The 18,310-nt window shown below is 37.6% G+C and overlaps 1 protein-coding gene across 4 annotated transcripts in view; it reads right to left on the reverse strand.

The window, feature by feature from the left end:
* Window positions 1–18,310, reverse strand: part of SPOCK1 (SPARC (osteonectin), cwcv and kazal like domains proteoglycan 1) — a 471,478-nt gene that overhangs the window by 107,885 nt on the left and 345,283 nt on the right. For all 4 annotated transcript variants that reach the window (XM_087709511.1, XM_087709509.1, XM_087709512.1 and 1 more), the window contains one exon: window positions 13,244–13,349. In XM_087709511.1, the coding sequence (XP_087565637.1) occupies window positions 13,244–13,349 (106 nt within the window). The remainder of the gene's footprint in view (window positions 1–13,243; window positions 13,350–18,310) is intronic.

Consider the following 18,310-nt stretch of genomic DNA (forward strand, 5'->3'; position numbering starts at 1 on the left):
AGTCCATTTATAATCTTGTTTTTATTATGCCTTCAAGAAGATCAAGAGCTTTCCTGAAGGAAATTATTGTCTTAATGAGATACACAATTAATTTTAGACATGTGAGGTTATATCCTGAGAGTCTAACACAACCCTTAAGAAGGTAGTTTGCTGGTACAGTTAAGGACTAGTATTTTACTTGACTCAGGAGTCTTGTTACCATTAGACAATCCTGCAAACATTGATTACCATACATTTTTGAAAACCAGAATAAACCCCATTAGATCATTTTTATGTTATTTTTCAAATCATTTAAATGCTTTATATGAATAAGGTAATTGTGAAGCAATTCTCAGTATACTATAAAGACCGTTTTGTACATTACAAAATAAATCCTAAACTTGTCTTGGAAGTGGAGCAATCACACATATGAAACACAGATTTGAAAGAAACATTTCCAAATTCCAGACATTTTAGTGCCCGGCAAAGAAAAGGTAAAATAGTTGTAATAATGTGTGTACATTTCATATTCTTTTTCACTGCATTTACTTACTTATACATTGTTATATTATTTTGTAGAAATTTTGCATGCATTTTTGTCTTTTGTAGGCCACCTAAAGCCACACAATTTGGGATGGCTGGCCATATAAATGCACAAATGAATAATGTATATTTAAGCTACCTTTGTACCAGTATCAGCGTGAGATAAAATATATTTGTCCACTGCTGGGAAACAAGTATTTTTTAAAAATTAGGATTATTTCAAAGTTTGTGCATCAAACTTCTTAGGTCCTAGCTGTGCAGAATGAAATGCAATAAAATAGACTGAAGCAGGGCAGTATATCTAGATATGTTTAAAAAGACTCAAGTTGATAGTCCAACCATGAAATTGTCCCTTTTTACATAGGCACAAACAATTCATTCAAAAAAGAGTCAAGATTTTGATCATCCAATTGGGGCTGCCGTTCTGACTTTTTTTTAACCTCTTCTGATGATAACTTGTCACTTAAGGAAGCAGAGTATTTGTTTTCCAATAAATGTTACCTGCTAACAACTTTTAGTATATCACTATTAAGTTTTACATCAGGCATGAAGTTATAGTTGCATGAAGAGTTGGGCAATGACATTAATAATATGCTAGATTTAAGAACTAGTGTTTATATTTTATGATTTTTAAAAACTCTCTATACATCCACTCAAAGAATTCTGGGCCTCTGAGATTTATTCTAAGCTTTTTGAAAAGTCATTAAAGATTACACTAAAGCACAAGGCCAAACAAAAATCTGGGAGGAAAGGATTGCAAAATTAAAAATTCATATTACTTACATATGTAATATGAATTTCAACTAGAAAGCCAAACAATGCCAGAATGATCATACTAATGAGTTAAGATTTCACTGTATGTAACGTTAGGTATGATTATATGATACGATGATGATGATGATGTTTGGAAAGTTGTAATATTTCAGGTCACAGTATTCATAGGAGATACAGGCTGGACTACCCATGATGCGACAGGAATAAAGACAACATGGCTTTGTAATTCTTCATATAGCATGGCACAGAAAAGGGAAATAATCAAGAAACTACTAAGGCTAAGGCACTGGAAGAGCTTCCTCATTTCTCTGCTTCTCTGTAATAAAGCTATTGCATTGAAGGTTGTCAATATTTTCCTAGCATAAATCCTAAAAGCTTTGGCTGTCTTGCAGTATTCTGGTTCATGACATTTCAATATTTCTTTGTCTTTTGTCCTTAAACAGCACAGCCATCCCATGCACTCTGGGTGTATTTTAGGCAAATGCTGCTGATTAAAGGATTTCCACGGAACTGAAAATTGCTTGGTTCATTAAATGTAACCATAGGTGGAAGCTCCACTTGACTGCATAAGAGTTAACAAGGGAAATTGTCGGTGTGAGCTGTTGCTTATTTCTTACACACCGGTCAGGCTTCTGGAACAAAACAAAAGAATGCAATTCATTTAATCACTCCTGGAACGCCCAGGGCCCTCTTTTCTTCTAATCCCTGTCATATTTTTAAAAAGAGAGAATAGCACTGCAGGCACTTGTGCGTGAATGGTACCACACTGAAAGCCTTGAGCCTGACCAAATAAATAGACAGGGGACTGACATGCTTCAAATTTGTAAAGAAGGGAACTGACACTCTCTAAATTTAAAACTATCAGTAGGTGGGGTGGCCTTTGCTTGTGTGGCAGCTTCTACCCACCTTGATGCAGTCTCAGCCCTGAATTCTTTATAAAGGCAGCTACCTTTGAAAAGCACAAGGGAAGATAAATCTGTGGTTGGGTTCACGTATCACCATTTTAGGGGACTTTTTTGGGGGGGGGGGAGGGATTTTGGCTTCACATATGATATGAGCCTAACTGTTGTGATCAGCAAACTGTGTTACCTTTGAATCCAGCAATTACATGCTTTTTCATTTCTTGCTTTGACAACCTGAGTTAATACAAGCCATCACTAGGTGCTGTACGAATCCGACTAGATTTTTTGCCTCTATCCCCCCATCCCCAACTCTGGCTCTGGCTCTAGGGGCCTTCATAAGAGTACTACTAGTAAAAGGACATGGGTTTCCCATCAGGGTCAGCTGTTTGTTTTTGTTTTTTTGCTTCCCTCTATCCTTAGTGCTAGGAATGGCCTTTCCTATCCCCCCCCCCCTCTCCTGGTGCTTCATTGCCTATGGGCATCAGGAAATGAGCTGGCTTGAGAACAAGCCTACTTTATGACTTAGGAATTGGGCAAAAAGGAAGACCTGCTTCTATTGCCTGAAAGTGAGTGCTCTGAAAGTTTTTGCAGTTCTTTTCAAGGAAGGGTGGGAGTATGGACATGCACCCTAGATTCAATACTGTTAATTGAATATGCTTCTGTTTCATGATTGATATTACAGTTAATACTATGTTGCTGAATATTTGTTAACTGACATTAACTAATCATATTCTTATTTGAATGTTGGTATGCTTTATATAATAATACGGAAATAAGGTAGATTGCTAAATCCATATTTCTTACGTTTAAATTGCGCGAACCATCTTAAACACAATCTGCATGGGGAAAAATGTGGTGTCCAAATAAATGGACTATTACTTGGTTTATTTATTATACTGGCACCAACACATATCCCTGTCTGCCTCTTTCCAACACTTAATGGAGGCTTACATTTTTCACAGTATAGAATATTTTGCTGCCCTAAGAGTGCATATAAATGGATGCCATCAAAATTCAATATACTGATAAGAACAAGTAGACCTGAGGAAATTCATAAGGTTAATGCACATGCCAATGAGGTTTGTAGAGATGGTTGAGGAATTCAGTTTTTATGAATTCTTATATGATTGGCATTCCCTTCAAGGTTAAGTATCACTAAAATATTTTAAACCCAATTTGACACAAAATATATACTAAATATCTAGCCTCTCTCTACATTCTGTATGATACATTACATGTTTCTGTATAACCTCCTTTGTTTTAATTATGTTTCCTGCTGTTTGTAAAACAGCAATGCCCAAATTATGTTAAAGACAGATGGATTGTACTGTGATACAGATTGGAAGGGGAAAGGTGATTTGGAGGTGGATGCTCATATAGCACCTGTCAGCAGCTCCTAAAAACTTATTTATTTAATTTACTTATGTTAAAACATTTGTATAGGCACCTATCTTTAAAAAATTATGGGTGGCTTACAACCAATAAAATGTAAAATCCAACACTGATAAAACTAAAAAGAGAAAATCTGATGTGGCAATAAGCCTTCTTTGATACAAGCCACATTGACCTTGCCCTATCTTAACACCTGGAGGAAGAGTCAAGTTTTAAATGTGCTCTGGAAGGATAGAAGGGTTGGGGTATGTCACATCTCAGAGGAAGGGTATTCCATAGGGTGGGGGGTTGCAATAGAAAAGGTGCATTTCCAAGGACCCACAAGATAGCAGATGTCCTCGGTGGAATGGATTGATAACCCAGGGGGAAAGTGATCTTCAGGAAACCCAGTCCCACACCATGTAAGTCTTTTAAAGGTAATGACCTGCACCTTAAATTACCCCTGGAGTTAGTGCAGTTCATTTAACATGGGTATGACATGGGTAGAAATCTAGGAATTTACATTGCTGCACTCTCGATCAGTTGTAATTTTTAGATGGTTTTCAAGGGCAGGCCCATGTTGTAATCCAAATGGGAAGTGAACAAAATGAGCAAGGCCTCCCAGACCAGGAAAGATACAATTGCTGCACAAGAGAATTTTGTACAATGGTTCCCATAGCCATGGCTGCAATCTTCTCATCAAACAATAGCTGCAAGTCCAGGAGAACCTGCACATTGTGTGCCCGGGGACATGAAACCCCAGCCAGAGTTCAAAATGACATGTCCCCAACACCAGGCATCAAAACCCCCATAGTGCTGAGTCAAAGTTAGTTCCTTCCTATCCAGATTCTCATAAACTCCAGGCACTTGTTCAGCATCATAATAGCATCACAACAGCAACATGGCTGTTATGTAATCTGGCTTTCCCTTGGACTTTACTTGTCATAAGGTTGCAAAAGGAAGGTTGTAGAAGGTTGCAAAACATGATCTTGGGACACTGCAACCATCATAAATATGAATCAGTTGCCAAGTTTCTGAATTTTGATCACATGATCATGGGGATGCTGCAATGACCACAGGTATAAAATAATGGTCCCAAATCACTTTTTTCAGTGCTTTTGTAACTTTGAACAGTCACTAAACAAACAGTTTCAACTCAAGGACTACTTGTATGTGCTCATTCTCCAAATAATATTTCTTTAATAAATCTAGAAGAGCTGTTTCTTCTATTTGGAGAAATGAAGCTATATTAGCAGTGCTTCAAAGGGAATGACTTTGCATGAGATGGAAAGCCCATTTCTCTCTAGATGCTTTCTATGTGAAATCCAACCTAGTCAATATGACAAATAGCCAAGAACGGTGGGAATTGTGAAAAAACAGCATCAGAGAATCATACATTTTTCATGTATTTCCAAAAATCTCAACCATTACTCTCTACAGAAGCAAACCTAGGCTTTTGTTGAAAAGCTCCCTCTTTATACTTTTATTTTGTTGCTATCACAGATACAAAATTTAGAAGAAGGAAGAACAGGTGGTGGTAGTATAGTAATACAGACAAATAAGCATTATTATGTTGGAGTGCTTATATTCAGATTTCTGTGATTGAATTATTTCATGTATGCATGAAACTAAAACCCCAGTGAAATACAGAGAAAGAGAATAATACAATATGTGGAATTACATCATACTGCTACCTAGAAAGCAAAATCAGGAAGACAAATTCAGTCACATTATTCTTGTCACAGTGGTGATCAAAATGCATAAAGGTAGGTTGTTGAATACTCTGTCATTTAACCATTCAACACTTGTCAAGGAATCTTTCTTTGAGAATATTAGCTTTTGTATTTTTTAAGAATCATTGTTTATGGAATTAAAAATAACTCTGGTGGAAGATGGATGGTTAAAAAGTATGAAATTTAAACAAAACACAACAAATTTTATAGAACTAGTAAAATGTCATTCAAAGGCATTCTCTTTTGAAACTTGGCATTTGCATGAATATAATATATAGTGATGATACATGTTGCATATAATACTTTTTTTTAAAAATGCCTTTGAATCATTTCTGATTCCTGGGGACTGCCTGGGCAAGTCAATATTGTTTCCTTGGCAACATTTTCAGAAGTGGTTTGTAATTGCCTTCTTTCTAGGGCTGAGAAAGAGGGACAGGCCCAAGGTCACCCAGCTGGCTTTGTGGCTAAGTCAGAGCTAGGTTTCTAGATTCTAACTTACTAATATTTATAATAAAATTTTCTGATAACATTTTTTGGTAAAACAGGTAATGGAAGAACAACAGACTGCAATTGTGCCGCTTATTACTTTAGCACTTATTACTAGCACTATAGTGCTAGTCGTAACTTATAAAGCCCTTCATGGTATTGGACCTGGGTACTTGAGAGACCGCCTGCTGCCAGTTACCTCCCACAGACCCGTTAGATCGCACAGGGTTGGCCTTCTCCGGGTTCCATCTACCAGCCAATGCCATTTGGCTACCACCCGGGGGAGGGCCTTCTCTGTTGCAGCTTCGGCCCTTTGGAATGAACTCCCGAAGGATATTCGGACCCTCACCCCTCTCCAGGCCTTCCGTAAAGCCGTCAAAACCTGGCTGTGCCGGCAGGCCTGGGGTTGATGAGTTCCCCTCCCCTTTCGACTTGTATGGCTGTATGACTCTTGTGTATTTTAATTACGTGTATTGTGTTTGTATCCCCTTTCCCCTTTTGAGTTGTTCGCCACCCTGAGTCCCTCCCGGAGAAGGGCGGCATACAAATAAATTAAATCTACAATCTACAATTTCACTTCAGCATTTATTTTATGATCCTACAAGACAAATACCTACTACTGCTAACTGAAGTTATTTTGCTGTGTGTGTGTGTTTGTGTGTGTGTTATTTTGACTATTTAAATAGAAACTAATAAATATTAGCATAATGTTTATTTTACACTGCCCCTTTCTTCCCAGTTATTCATACATTGTATACTTGAATGAAATTCTATTTTTTTTTTGCTGAACAGTAAATGCTTTAGGGACACATTTATTGTTGATTAGGGCTACATTGTTGAAAAGGGCTGTGAGGATGAAGGACTGATGGGCTTCCACATTAAAGCAGCTCCAAAACGCTTATTCTCATATGAGTACTTGAAACAATTTTTGCTGTACTGCCATAATTATGTAGAAAGATGTGGTGGCACTGGCTGGGGAATTGATAATCAAGCAAGCTGTGACTGATCCCCTTGGGCAAGTATTGCCCAACTCGAAAATAATAATAGTTTCTTGCTTTGGGATTTTCTCCTTCTCTTTGCTGAAATACTTAATGTGTTGGATTGATTTTTAGAAAACAGGAGTCTGCTGGCTGAAAGGATAACATGTTTCAGTGCTGATTACAAATGGGCATTTATCATTCAACATTTGTTTGGCATCATTACCAGATAGACAGTTGGGCCCATTGTTGTCAATAAAGAAGAATATTTTTATGAAGTTTAAGAACACAGGCACAAAAAGAAGATTCTCTCATTAAAAGGAGCTTCCTGTGGAATAACAAGCAGTACCAGGAACAGTAGACTGACTGGTCTTTCATCAATTATTGTCATTATATAGCCGTTTAAGTGAAACAATACTTATGTGAAGACATTAAGGGGAAAGCTTTGATTTTTTTTTTTATGTGGGGTGAAATGACAGCAACTTTATTAAATGCTGCTCATTATGTGGGATGTGATTGTGCCAAGCCACCTTTCTTCTACATAGGGGATTAATATTTTTTTTTACATTTTTACTTTCTTCTAAATAATGGCAATAATAATAATAATAATAATAATAATAATAATAATAATAATAATAATAATAATAACTGTGGTTGATAAGAATAAAGTGTGGATAATGGATGTGGCAATACCAGGAACTAGTAGAAGGGGAAGACATTAAGTAACCGATTCTGAAAAGCAAAGTTTATGGCATTAACCAATCAGGGTGGTCCCAGTGGTTATTGACACTTAGAAAATCTGTGCATGACAAAATCTCCACCTCTCAATTGCAAAGGCCACACTGATTAGATCTACAAATATACTAAACTGGCATATTATGACATTTTGGGAAGAACTCGGTGCATATAAAGGCCAAAACCAGCTAAAAAACTAGAAGATGTGGCTTTGTGGTAAACAGACATTAATAACAACTACAGAGTAGAAGAGAAAGAACTAGAAAAAAAACACCACACAATACAACGACCTGCAAATGGAAGTAGAACAATTGTGGCAAAAGAAAATAAAGTTAGTGCTAATAGTAATAGATGTCTAGGTTGCAATGCCAAAACATCTGAGCACCACTTGAACACTAAGTCATTTGCAAAGGTCAGCTTTACTTGGAGCATCTTCTATCCTGCCACAATATATTTAACACCATCAAGCATCAACATCTGTCTATATTAGGTCATTAGGAAGAACTTAATATATGGATTCAAATTCTAAATCCAGTATAAAGATCTGGTTGACTGTGTGACAAATCATCATCACCACCATCATCCCTTTAACCCCATAAAACAAGAAAATCTGCCTACCAAAGGTCATTGAAAAGGTCTCAATATGTGGTTAAAAATGCCAAATCCAGTCTAAACTGGTTGATTATGTGACAAATTATAATAATAATGTCACATTACAGAAGAAATGTGCATTTGAAACACTTATGAGATAAGTTTAACATTTCTTTTCTATTTTTAGCACAGCAACAGCAGATAGTTATGCAGAGAGGATACCAAATCACTGGTTATGTAGTGTTATATTCTGAAGAAAACTTTATCAAACATCATGTCTAAAGATATGCATGTATCATTAAGTTAATATACCACACTTGCATGATGAGACATTGGAATGCAGCTGCAGAGGAGTGAATAATGCACAAGTACCTTCTTTGTCATTATTCTCTTGAGCTACTTTTGTCCGTATTCTCCTTTATTGAGCAAAAAGGTTGGAACAGGAAATTTTGCATAGCTTGAATCACATTAATAGAATGGTAGTTTGGAAAGCAAGAAATATGTAACAACTAGTAAGATTGATCCTTGTAATTATGGGAGAGAAGAATAACCAGTAGGAGGTATAGCATTAATGCTCATCCCAGTTGTTGCTGACCTATTTTTGCTTCTTTCTACTCAAGAGAAGAGATTTGTTTAAGACTTCTTCCCCTGTATGTTATTTTATTTTATTCGTACTTGTAAGCTGCCCTGAGTCCCCCCCCCCCGGGATTGGGCGGCATATAAACCCATTAAATTGCTAATTGCTAATTTCTATGTCAAAAATAGGGAAGAATGAGAAAAGTACTGCTGTCCTTGATTGTGATATGACAAAAACTTGATGCTTTCTTTGGAAAAAGAAGATAAGTAGCTCTCATACAGATAGCAAATTAATTATAAACATTTACTCATTTGGGGTACAGTAACATAAGTACTAGAAATTCTATTTAAAATTGACCATTGTCTCAAAAATCCAAAGACCAAGAAGGGTTCTTGTAATAGTCTAGAACAGCGATGGCAAAACTTTTTGGCTTGCATGCCATAAGGGGGGACCGCAGGGGGGGGGGGGGTCATGCATGGACGTGCCGTACCTATAATGCAACACGCGACACACCCCCAGTGCGCATGCATGCATGAGGTGAGGTATTCTCCTCCATTTTTCCATGCTTTTTTGGCCCTTCCCAGGCTCCAGAGGCTTTATAGGAGCCTGGGGAGGGTGAAAACAGCCTCCCCCCTGGAGGCTCTCCGGAGGCTTCATGGACTTTCAGGAGGCTTTCAGAAGTCACTTCCGGTTTGCTCGTAGGGTCGGTTTAAGCCCTCCGGAGGCTTCAGGGACCTTCAGGGACCTGGAGGACTAAAAAGGACCCTATGAGCAAACCGGAAATGACTTTTGAAGGTCCCTGAAGTCTACGGAGGGCTTAAATGGACCATCCGAGCAAACTGGAAGTCACTCCCGGTTGCTTGTAGGGTCCTTTTAAGTCCTCCGGAGGCTTCAGGGAAGCCTCCTGAAGGTCCCTGAAGCCTCCGGAGGGCTTAAACCGACCCTATGAGCAAAACAGAACTCCGTTTGCGAACTTTCTGTTTGCCCATAGGGCCGTTTTTTTGCACTCTGGAGCTTCAGGGAAGCTCCTGAAGCCTTCGGAGGGCCTCCGGGGAGGCTCTTTTCACCTTCCCCAGGCTCCTATAAAGCCTCTGGAGTCTGGGGAGGGCGAAAAATGGCTTTAAAAAAGGCTGAACTTAGCTGGCCAGCACGCGCATGCACGCTGGTCAGCTGACAGGGCAATGCCTCGTGTGCCCTGACAAATGGCTCTGTGTGCCACCTCTGCACGCGTGCCATAGGTTCGCCATCCCGGGTCTAGAATGTGATCATGTAGCAATCAAACCACAAAGAACTCTATTCTGCAGCATTAGCAGAATCAGAGATCCAGCCAAAACAAAATATTGCCGTGCTGAATGCCTACATGCTGTCAAATTTAGTTTATCAGCCTCACAGTTATTACAATTTATTCTGTTGTCTGAGCTTAAAATGTCACTGGGAATTTATTAATATGGTACTACTTCTGATAAGGGCATATTAAAGGTTATAGAAATAATATATTATCAGAGACTAAATGTGTACATCACTCGGCATGCATTCTTTATCAGTAATAGTTCATTTATGAAATATATATAATCATATTACCTAAATTATTTCTTAAGAAGTGTGTATGCGTGCATACATGCATGTTTATGAATATTCTGATGAACTTTGTGAATAGTACATCCCAATTACATGTTGATTTTTACTGCCGCTGAAGAATGTGATTTTATTTGACACGACAAAATGAATGAACAACATAAGTATTTCAATAGAAAGGTCTCTCAAATCTGTTTTATAGGCATAGTTTTTAAGCAATGCTATTTTTGAGTCTTTAAGTCAATTCTTCCAAGGCTATTTGGCTGTGGGTGTTTGGACCACTCAAATCTGAGGATATTACATCTTTGATCTTGGAGCAGGGTAGCATTTCCTCATTTAATCTTCTTAACATGATCTTTGCGTCTTCCTGGGTTTGTCAGTCAGTCATGCCTTAGTCAACTCATGGTCTGAGTACTGTACTATTTGTCTATTGTAACAACTTCTACATGGGGTTTCTCTTGAAGACCACTTGGTTCAGAATTGTGTGGTGGAAGAAGTAATGGGCATGTACCTCTGCTTCACAAGCTGCATCAGGTGCCAGTTAACTTCCTGGTGAGGTTCAAGATGTTGATTGTTACTTGTAGGGCCCTACATGGCATAGGACCCAGTTATTTGAGGGACTACCTGTTTTCCAAAACATCTACCCACCTAATTCAATCCTGCAGAGTTGACATGTTCTGTATTCCTTCAATTAAAAATAGCAATAGCACTTAGATTTATATACTGCTTTACAGCCCTCTCTAAGTGGTTTATAGAATCAGCATATTGCCCCCAACAATCTGGGGCTTCATTTTACCAACCATGGAAGAATGGAAGACTGTGTCAACCTTGAGCCTATGAGATTCAAACTGCCAAATTGCAGTCAGCTGGAAGTCAGCAGAAATAGCCTGCACTATTGCATTCTAACCACTATGCCACCATGGCTTTTAATCTCATCTATTGGGACTCTGGAAGCACATCTTCTCTGTAACAGTACCTGTCCTTTGGAATGAGGTTCCCCCCCACATTGTAAATGCCCGCCCATTCTGTTGTTGTTTAGAAGAACCATGAGGCCTTGGTTGTTCACCCCTTTTGGCTCTTCAATTTTTACAATTTTTCTGAATCTCTTCTAGTTCTGCATCCTTGAACATTTTAATTCTGGTAATAAATCTCTGTTGGTCTGCTAATTGTTGTTGAGTAATATTTAAGTCTGGATGAATTCTTTTCCAATGTTCAAACATTCACTTTAAATATCCCTGTTGGTATATTTAACAACCAAAATATGTTGGTTCCAGTTTATAATAGGAGGCCATAATGGTGCAATTTTCAAGCACTGTATACTTTTATCTTGTCTGTGATTGTTGTTCTTCCAGTAATGCTACAGGGCTAGGTCCTGTTTACCCAGCCACATCTGCTGAGCTCTGCTGCCCCTTGTTGACAGATACCCAGGAACTAACATCTATTCTGACACAGCCTTAGCAAGCAATGATAAGCTGCTTACTTGCGAGTACAAACAAACTTCTTTTCAAAGGGCAGGAGCAGCCTTTTATTCATGTGGGAAAAAATGTAATTAGTTCCAACAGACCTGGGCAAGAAATCTAAATTGCTTGCTGTATCCGAAAAGTGAATGGTTGTCTGTCTGCCCCTCCCAAACCTCTACTATATATTTCCCAGCCAGGGAGGGGCTGCCTAGTGTCCACATCTGCTTTTCCTTGAGAGCCGGCTTATTGCTCAACTCTATTTTCCTCTCTGCAAATACCCACATCTGGGATGGGCCCCATCTGTTCCTTCCCCTCACTCAGTTCAGGCTCCAAATACAGCTGCTTTTCCCCCGGGGAAAGACCCCAGTTCTGCCTCTGCCTCTGCTTCTGCCTCTGCTTCTGCCTCTGCTGCTTTTTCCTTATCAGAGTCTTCCAAAGGCTCCGGAGTTGCCCAGGGTCTCCCTCAATCTCCTCCTCATCTGAGTCTGCAGCTGGCTCTGCTGGCAGCCAATGGGCAACAACAACATCTGATGTAGTCCTTGTTGACCTGGGTGAGAACCAATGCAATATACATTTCTTTTTCCTGTTCCGCCCCCCTCCTCCCCATATTTAATGGGTTGACACATATTGTGCTAAGACTTGTTTGGTATTAGGTGACCCTTCTAGTAGGATACAAAGTGCCAGCACAGTTCTCAACCTCATCAGATTATTATGGTTTATCACACAGTCAGTTGGAATGGCATTTTTATCCACCTATTGAGATCTTCAAAAAGTCTTTTTTTTAGTTCCACCATGAAGGAGGCATATAAAGAACTAGGCATTTCAGCTTTATTGTATTTTAGGTTTAGTTTTTTCCTGTAACGAGTGGCTACTCTGGAATATAGGACAGGTGGAATAAATCATCCCAATACAGGTAGGATTGGAGTTAGAGACTAGGGCTGAATTAACCCATCCAAGAGTATTTTGTTTTGATCATTGTCTATCAGTTCAGAAGCTAATATAATCACTGGCAAATAAACTCTATTTGACATGCTAACCAGAAATCCAAGATGGGGCTTTTGACCAAAAGACTTCAATTATTTCATAAAAGAATCCAGAAGTAAGCAGTTGTATTTTTCATTCTCTATTGCCAAGGCAGTTTCTCACTAACAAGATAATGTACAAAGTATTGTCAAGTGCTTGTTCTGCACTGCTCTTAACATGAACTAGCATTAACATTTAATAAGTCTTGCAAGATTCCAAGAGTCAGTCTGTATTTGTTGTTGAGTCTGGAATGCTGCCTTGGTTAACAATCTTTTTTTAATTCCTCTTTCCTTAATTCCAACAAAAAGAGCAATATGATTAACAACTTTTATAACCCAAATATTCAATATATTATCAACTCATTTCATAAATGGCAATCATATTATTTTCTGGGAAACAATAGTGAGCTTAGTAGATCTCACTTTTTATCAAATATGCATAGGATTGGCCTGCTAGAATACTAAAATAGTAAAATTCACTAAGAAATCTGATACTTAATTGAACAAATTAAACTCACCAGTCTTGTGTTTTGGACTCTCTTGTCCTGGAAGGCATGGGCAAGGCCCTTCACATCGAGCTACAATATTTTTGCCAGATGTGCAGGCATGAAATTCCAACTTGCACTGTAAACACAACAAAACAGAGTTTATTTCATATAAAATTGGAATGGGACACAGATGTGAAAATAAACTTTGGCATCAGAATAGAATCTTGAGAGTAAGTTTTTATGGTCTGACTTTCAAGTTACTTGTGGTACTCATTAATGCTTCTTGCTATGCCTATGTAACACCAATAGTTGACTCCCAATTGCATCTGAGTGCAATTCAAGGTGCCTAGTTATTTTCTCTAAGCCCTGCATGGCATAGAGTTTCAGTACTTGAAAGGCCACCTTTTTTCCAGAGTATCTGCCCTCCCTACAAGCTCTGATAGAAAAGGTTTACTCCAGGTACCTTCATTGAAACAATTAATCTTATGGGAACCAGGATGCATGCCTTCTATCTTATGGAGCAACCTTCTTCTTGACATATAAAGACTTCCACGACCTGACTCTTTCCCTGGGAAATGATACTTTGGTGACCTGATTGGATAAGAGTAGTACTGCTGTTTGAATGACCATCTACTTCTATCATTACTGTTTATAAGATATCCATTATAACTTAATATTCTTTTCATTATGCTTTATCATCTTGGTTGAGTTAGAGGGCTATATAAATGTTTTAAGTAAGTAACTGAGTATGTATGAGTATGTAAACTTGGTTTTAAGAGATTATTAAAACTCACAACCCAAAATATAGGCAAGGAACAGAATACACATACTTATTTAGTAAAAATGTAAATAAAACAATTAGCTAGATTTCATTAGTCTCTTCTTAAATATTTAGAAATCACAGTCCATCAACAAGTTTTGAAAGGATTCTTAAGGATTTGGTCACGTTGGATAACAGGATGGACTTCCCAGTTGTTTGTTTTACTCTTTTTCCCTAGATAAAAAACTTTGTATAAGTCGTCTATTATGACCACCCCCACCCCACAACAAATGACATAAATTAGCCACTTTTAGAGAGAAAGCATAGGTTAGAAAACTATATTTGGAAGTTGTTAGAATGTTCATGACTGAGAGAGACATGATAACAAGGTCAGCCAATGAATAGGCATAGCAACAAAGTTAGCCAATGGGGGCTGAAATAGTTAGGAGCCAGGGCGTGCAAAGACTCTGTGCAAAGAATTGAAACAGAAACTTAAGACTCTATCTGCTTTGAACTCTGAAATGAAACTAACTGTTCTCTCCTGCTGGTATACTGCTTGTAACTTCCACCACATTGAAAGAATCTACTATTGGTATTGTACATTTATTCATCTGTTATTATGTATATAAAGAAGTTAATGAATCCAGCTGAATCAGTTTTCTGTGTGTGCTTTCTGGATTTGATTTTTCTGCAACAAATTCTGACAAAAGTGAGTAATTTAGTAATTTTAAAGCATGTCTATTTGAATTCCCAAACAAGATTCTATATCTTAGTGATAGTGCTGAATTCATGCTTACAACTGTTGTGCAGGAACCAAAGCAAAGTAAGTATGTCAGGTAAATCAATCATTAAACCAGTGAAGCACCGTATGTTTTGCAAAAATTATGTTTTTTGCTTTGTATTCTATTACAATAAAAAAGCAGAATGAATGAAGCAGAAGGTTGCTGTGAGATTAATGCCTCCTACTTTGAAAATGCCAGAAATAGTTTGCTGCTGCTTGTGTGTATTTTTGTAAGTGAGTTCACCTCCCCAGGCTTTAATCTAGTAGCGGGAGACCGTTTATTCTTTGACAACATTCTATCCCAAAGATATTATCTCCTAGGTGCTTTCTGGACTTCAGAGGACTCTGAGGACTCTGCAAACTCCATATGCTATTCTGCTCTTCAGTTTTGGAATATTTATGGATATAGCCTGCTATCTGCTTGTGGATAAATTCAGAGCGCCTTTGATGCTATTTTCTTTTTCTTTACACATGTAAGAACCACATGCAAATCAGGGGTGGGTTCTGGCAGGCACTACTGCCGGTTCGCTCGTGTGCACGGCGAGAATGCACGCTTTGTACACACATGCACGCATGTGCAGTGCAATAAAAATTGTTCTCTGCATGCACAGAAGCTAAAAACAAGATGGAGAGAACCAGAGCCGGAAAAAAGTTCAGCGGGTGTGGCAGGCCTGGGTTGCTGCCAGTTTCATCGAAACTGTCTGAACCGGTAGGAACCCATCACTGATGTAAATCCCACATGCGACTGTGTATTTGTATTTTGTATTTGTATTTATTATGCATTTATAGGCCGCCCTTTTCCCTGACTGTGGCATTGTGGGTACTTGGATTCTAGTCAAAAAAAGACGATAATTCAAATTATAAAACGACTGTGGCTGACAAGGTAAAGAGTGTATAGAAAAACTCAGATCCAAATATAAGTTAAAAACAAAAGGATTGTGATAAAATGTCTGAAGAATAATAAAAAAAGAAAATCCCACTCTCACCCCTTCTCAGTTTCAGTTTCAGTTTCAAGATCATCAGTTTCTTTTAAAGCAAATTTTGTTGGATCAAAGCATCAGTCAATATACATTTCAATTGCACAACCATGCAAAGAATGGAATGGAATAAATTCTTTATTGGCTAAGTGTAATTAGACACGTAAGGGATTTGTCTCTGGTGAATAAGTTTTCTGTGTACATACAAACAACAAAGTAATATAATCATAGGATACCAATAGGAGAGGTATTAAAAAATGAGAGGCATAATAGTAATACAGCCCTACTTCATAGGTAATATTGTTATAATTTAAGAAGATTATCAGCTAAAATACTCCAAAACAAGTTTTTAAGAATTTAAAAGAATTGAGATTCTAATGAATGAATTTATGAATTGCAGAATGGTCTTTTGGTGGATATTTTGTATGGGTATTTATTTTTATAACTGCTACCAAATGTAGCCTTTCTATTCCATGAAATATTAGCAAAATTATACAGAAAACTCTGCTGCCAGCTTGTGGTAGCCCAGAACCTTTCAGTCCAGAAATGATATTTGGGTAGCTATTTGAGAATGATCTCTAGATTTTGGAGAGATAATAATAGTTGTAGCTGCATGAGAAACAGAGCTTACATTATTCATCATTAATTATAATGAAATGTTATTGAAGCATATTTTCTTAGAAATCTTTGAAGGTGTATCTGACTTACAATTTTATGTCTATGAATATGGTTAAAGAAATAGCTTGATCTGAAAAAAAAACCCCTCTTTGTTGAAAACAAATTAGACACTTCAGATATTCTGATGATGCTATGATTTATCGTTTTAGTCTGGCATGATCTTTTCTTGTTCTTGTTTCTATTAAAATTGTATATATTGTTTTATTAAGCTATCAGTTGAAGTATTTTTAATTGAAGCAGACTGGATCCACAGTAGAAATCATGTAATACCTTGAGTTACAGTCTCTTTGATGTGCCAGTAAGCTGCTGTAGAAAACCACTGGCTCTGTATTTCCAAAATAGCCTGGATTTGCTTATTCTACAGTCATGGCTTCAGATAATAAAATCTACAGGGTTAATTCTAAATGTTCCTTTTTGCATGGAATGGCTAGTGTCACTTAATAAAAATTATCTCTGGAGGCAGGAAAAGTTTTCAATGAAGATTACGCCTTCATGAGCTGCAATTCCAAACAAACATCCTACCCATGCCACCCACAGCTTTGTCACCAGGAACGAGAATTCAGCTATGAGGCAGATGTTTCCAGCACTTATTCTGTCAGAACATCTTGTTTAGCCATTATAAACGAGAAAGAAAAGGTCAGGATCCTGGCTTGGTTTGTGTCTATTTTCAGACGACTAATTTGGTGCTAGCCAATTCTCAACCAAATTTAAAGTACTTTAACAAAGTCAGATAATTGTGTGGAAGGTGGATGTGCGGGCACATCCATTGAACATGGTGTGAGCAAATACTATACATCAGATTGTAATAGCTTGAATGCCACTAGAGTTCAGAATCCAGCGACGTTTTGAAGCTTACAGTGTCTTATTGAAATCACGCTCCAAAGTCATTTTCCCTGGAGGCAGCATTGGGACCATATAGCAAGTCATCCCAGCCGCTTGCCCATATTGTCAGCCTTACCAGGAGCTCATTTTTGCAGCCTTTTCAGTGACTCTTAGGTAACAAAAAATTCTTCCACCTAATAAATGTTCTCAATGTCTTTTGTAAAGATGTGGTAAATTTCCTTTATTATGGCAGCTATCCTAATGTGTATTGTTTTCCTAGACGGTTAAATGCTGCTAGCCTGAAGCATAAATATGAACCGAGAAGGGAGTTTTTAATGTGCATTCATTTACACAATAGTCAATAATGGTCTTATGTGTCAATCAACATTTAGTTACTTATAAAGTTGGTACTTCTAGCCTAATCAGCAGTAAAATTCAGAAAGGCAAATAATACCCATTCTAGAAAACAAATGCAACACACACATTTCCCAGATGGTTAAACACATATTATACAGTAAACACTGAATGTCATTTAGGTGGTCTTGGCCACCACTACTGGCAGATTTAATGTCAATTAATATTAATAACCATGATTCATATTCAGCCAGAGAATCCTGCTGTTCATTAGATCATTTATTAAAAAGTATAATTCAAGTTGTATATGTTTCTCCTTAAATGAAAAGACATGAAATTAACTGGCTAAATGTGTCTTTCCTTTGCAAAAAGGTAAATTCACCTTCATCAATAACAATGAAGAACCAAGAGCAAATAAATTGTTGAGACTAGTTTATTCACCCTATTTGCCAGTCATTACTCCACAAAAATAATCAAGAAATCTAGACACAAGACACTTAAAAATTGATGAAACTATTACAGCAATAAAGTAGAAGGATATCAACTAAAAGCCTGGGATTAAGAAATTCAGTAAGAGAAGCATCAAAACCTATATGTTTAAGGTTGCTTGCTACTCAAATAACTCATGTTAAATTCATTTCTAAATCTTCTTGCTTTGAAATAGCAGGTACCACATAAGTGAAACAGCACTAGTTTTTTTAAAAAAATATTCATCCTTGTGAGTT

The sequence above is a fragment of the Thamnophis sirtalis genome, unplaced genomic scaffold (genome assembly GCF_051295495.1).
Source record: "Thamnophis sirtalis isolate CommonGarterSnake01/CBP01778 unplaced genomic scaffold, rThaSir2_p1.2 scaffold_3, whole genome shotgun sequence".
Taxonomy (NCBI): Eukaryota; Metazoa; Chordata; class Lepidosauria; order Squamata; family Natricidae; genus Thamnophis; species Thamnophis sirtalis.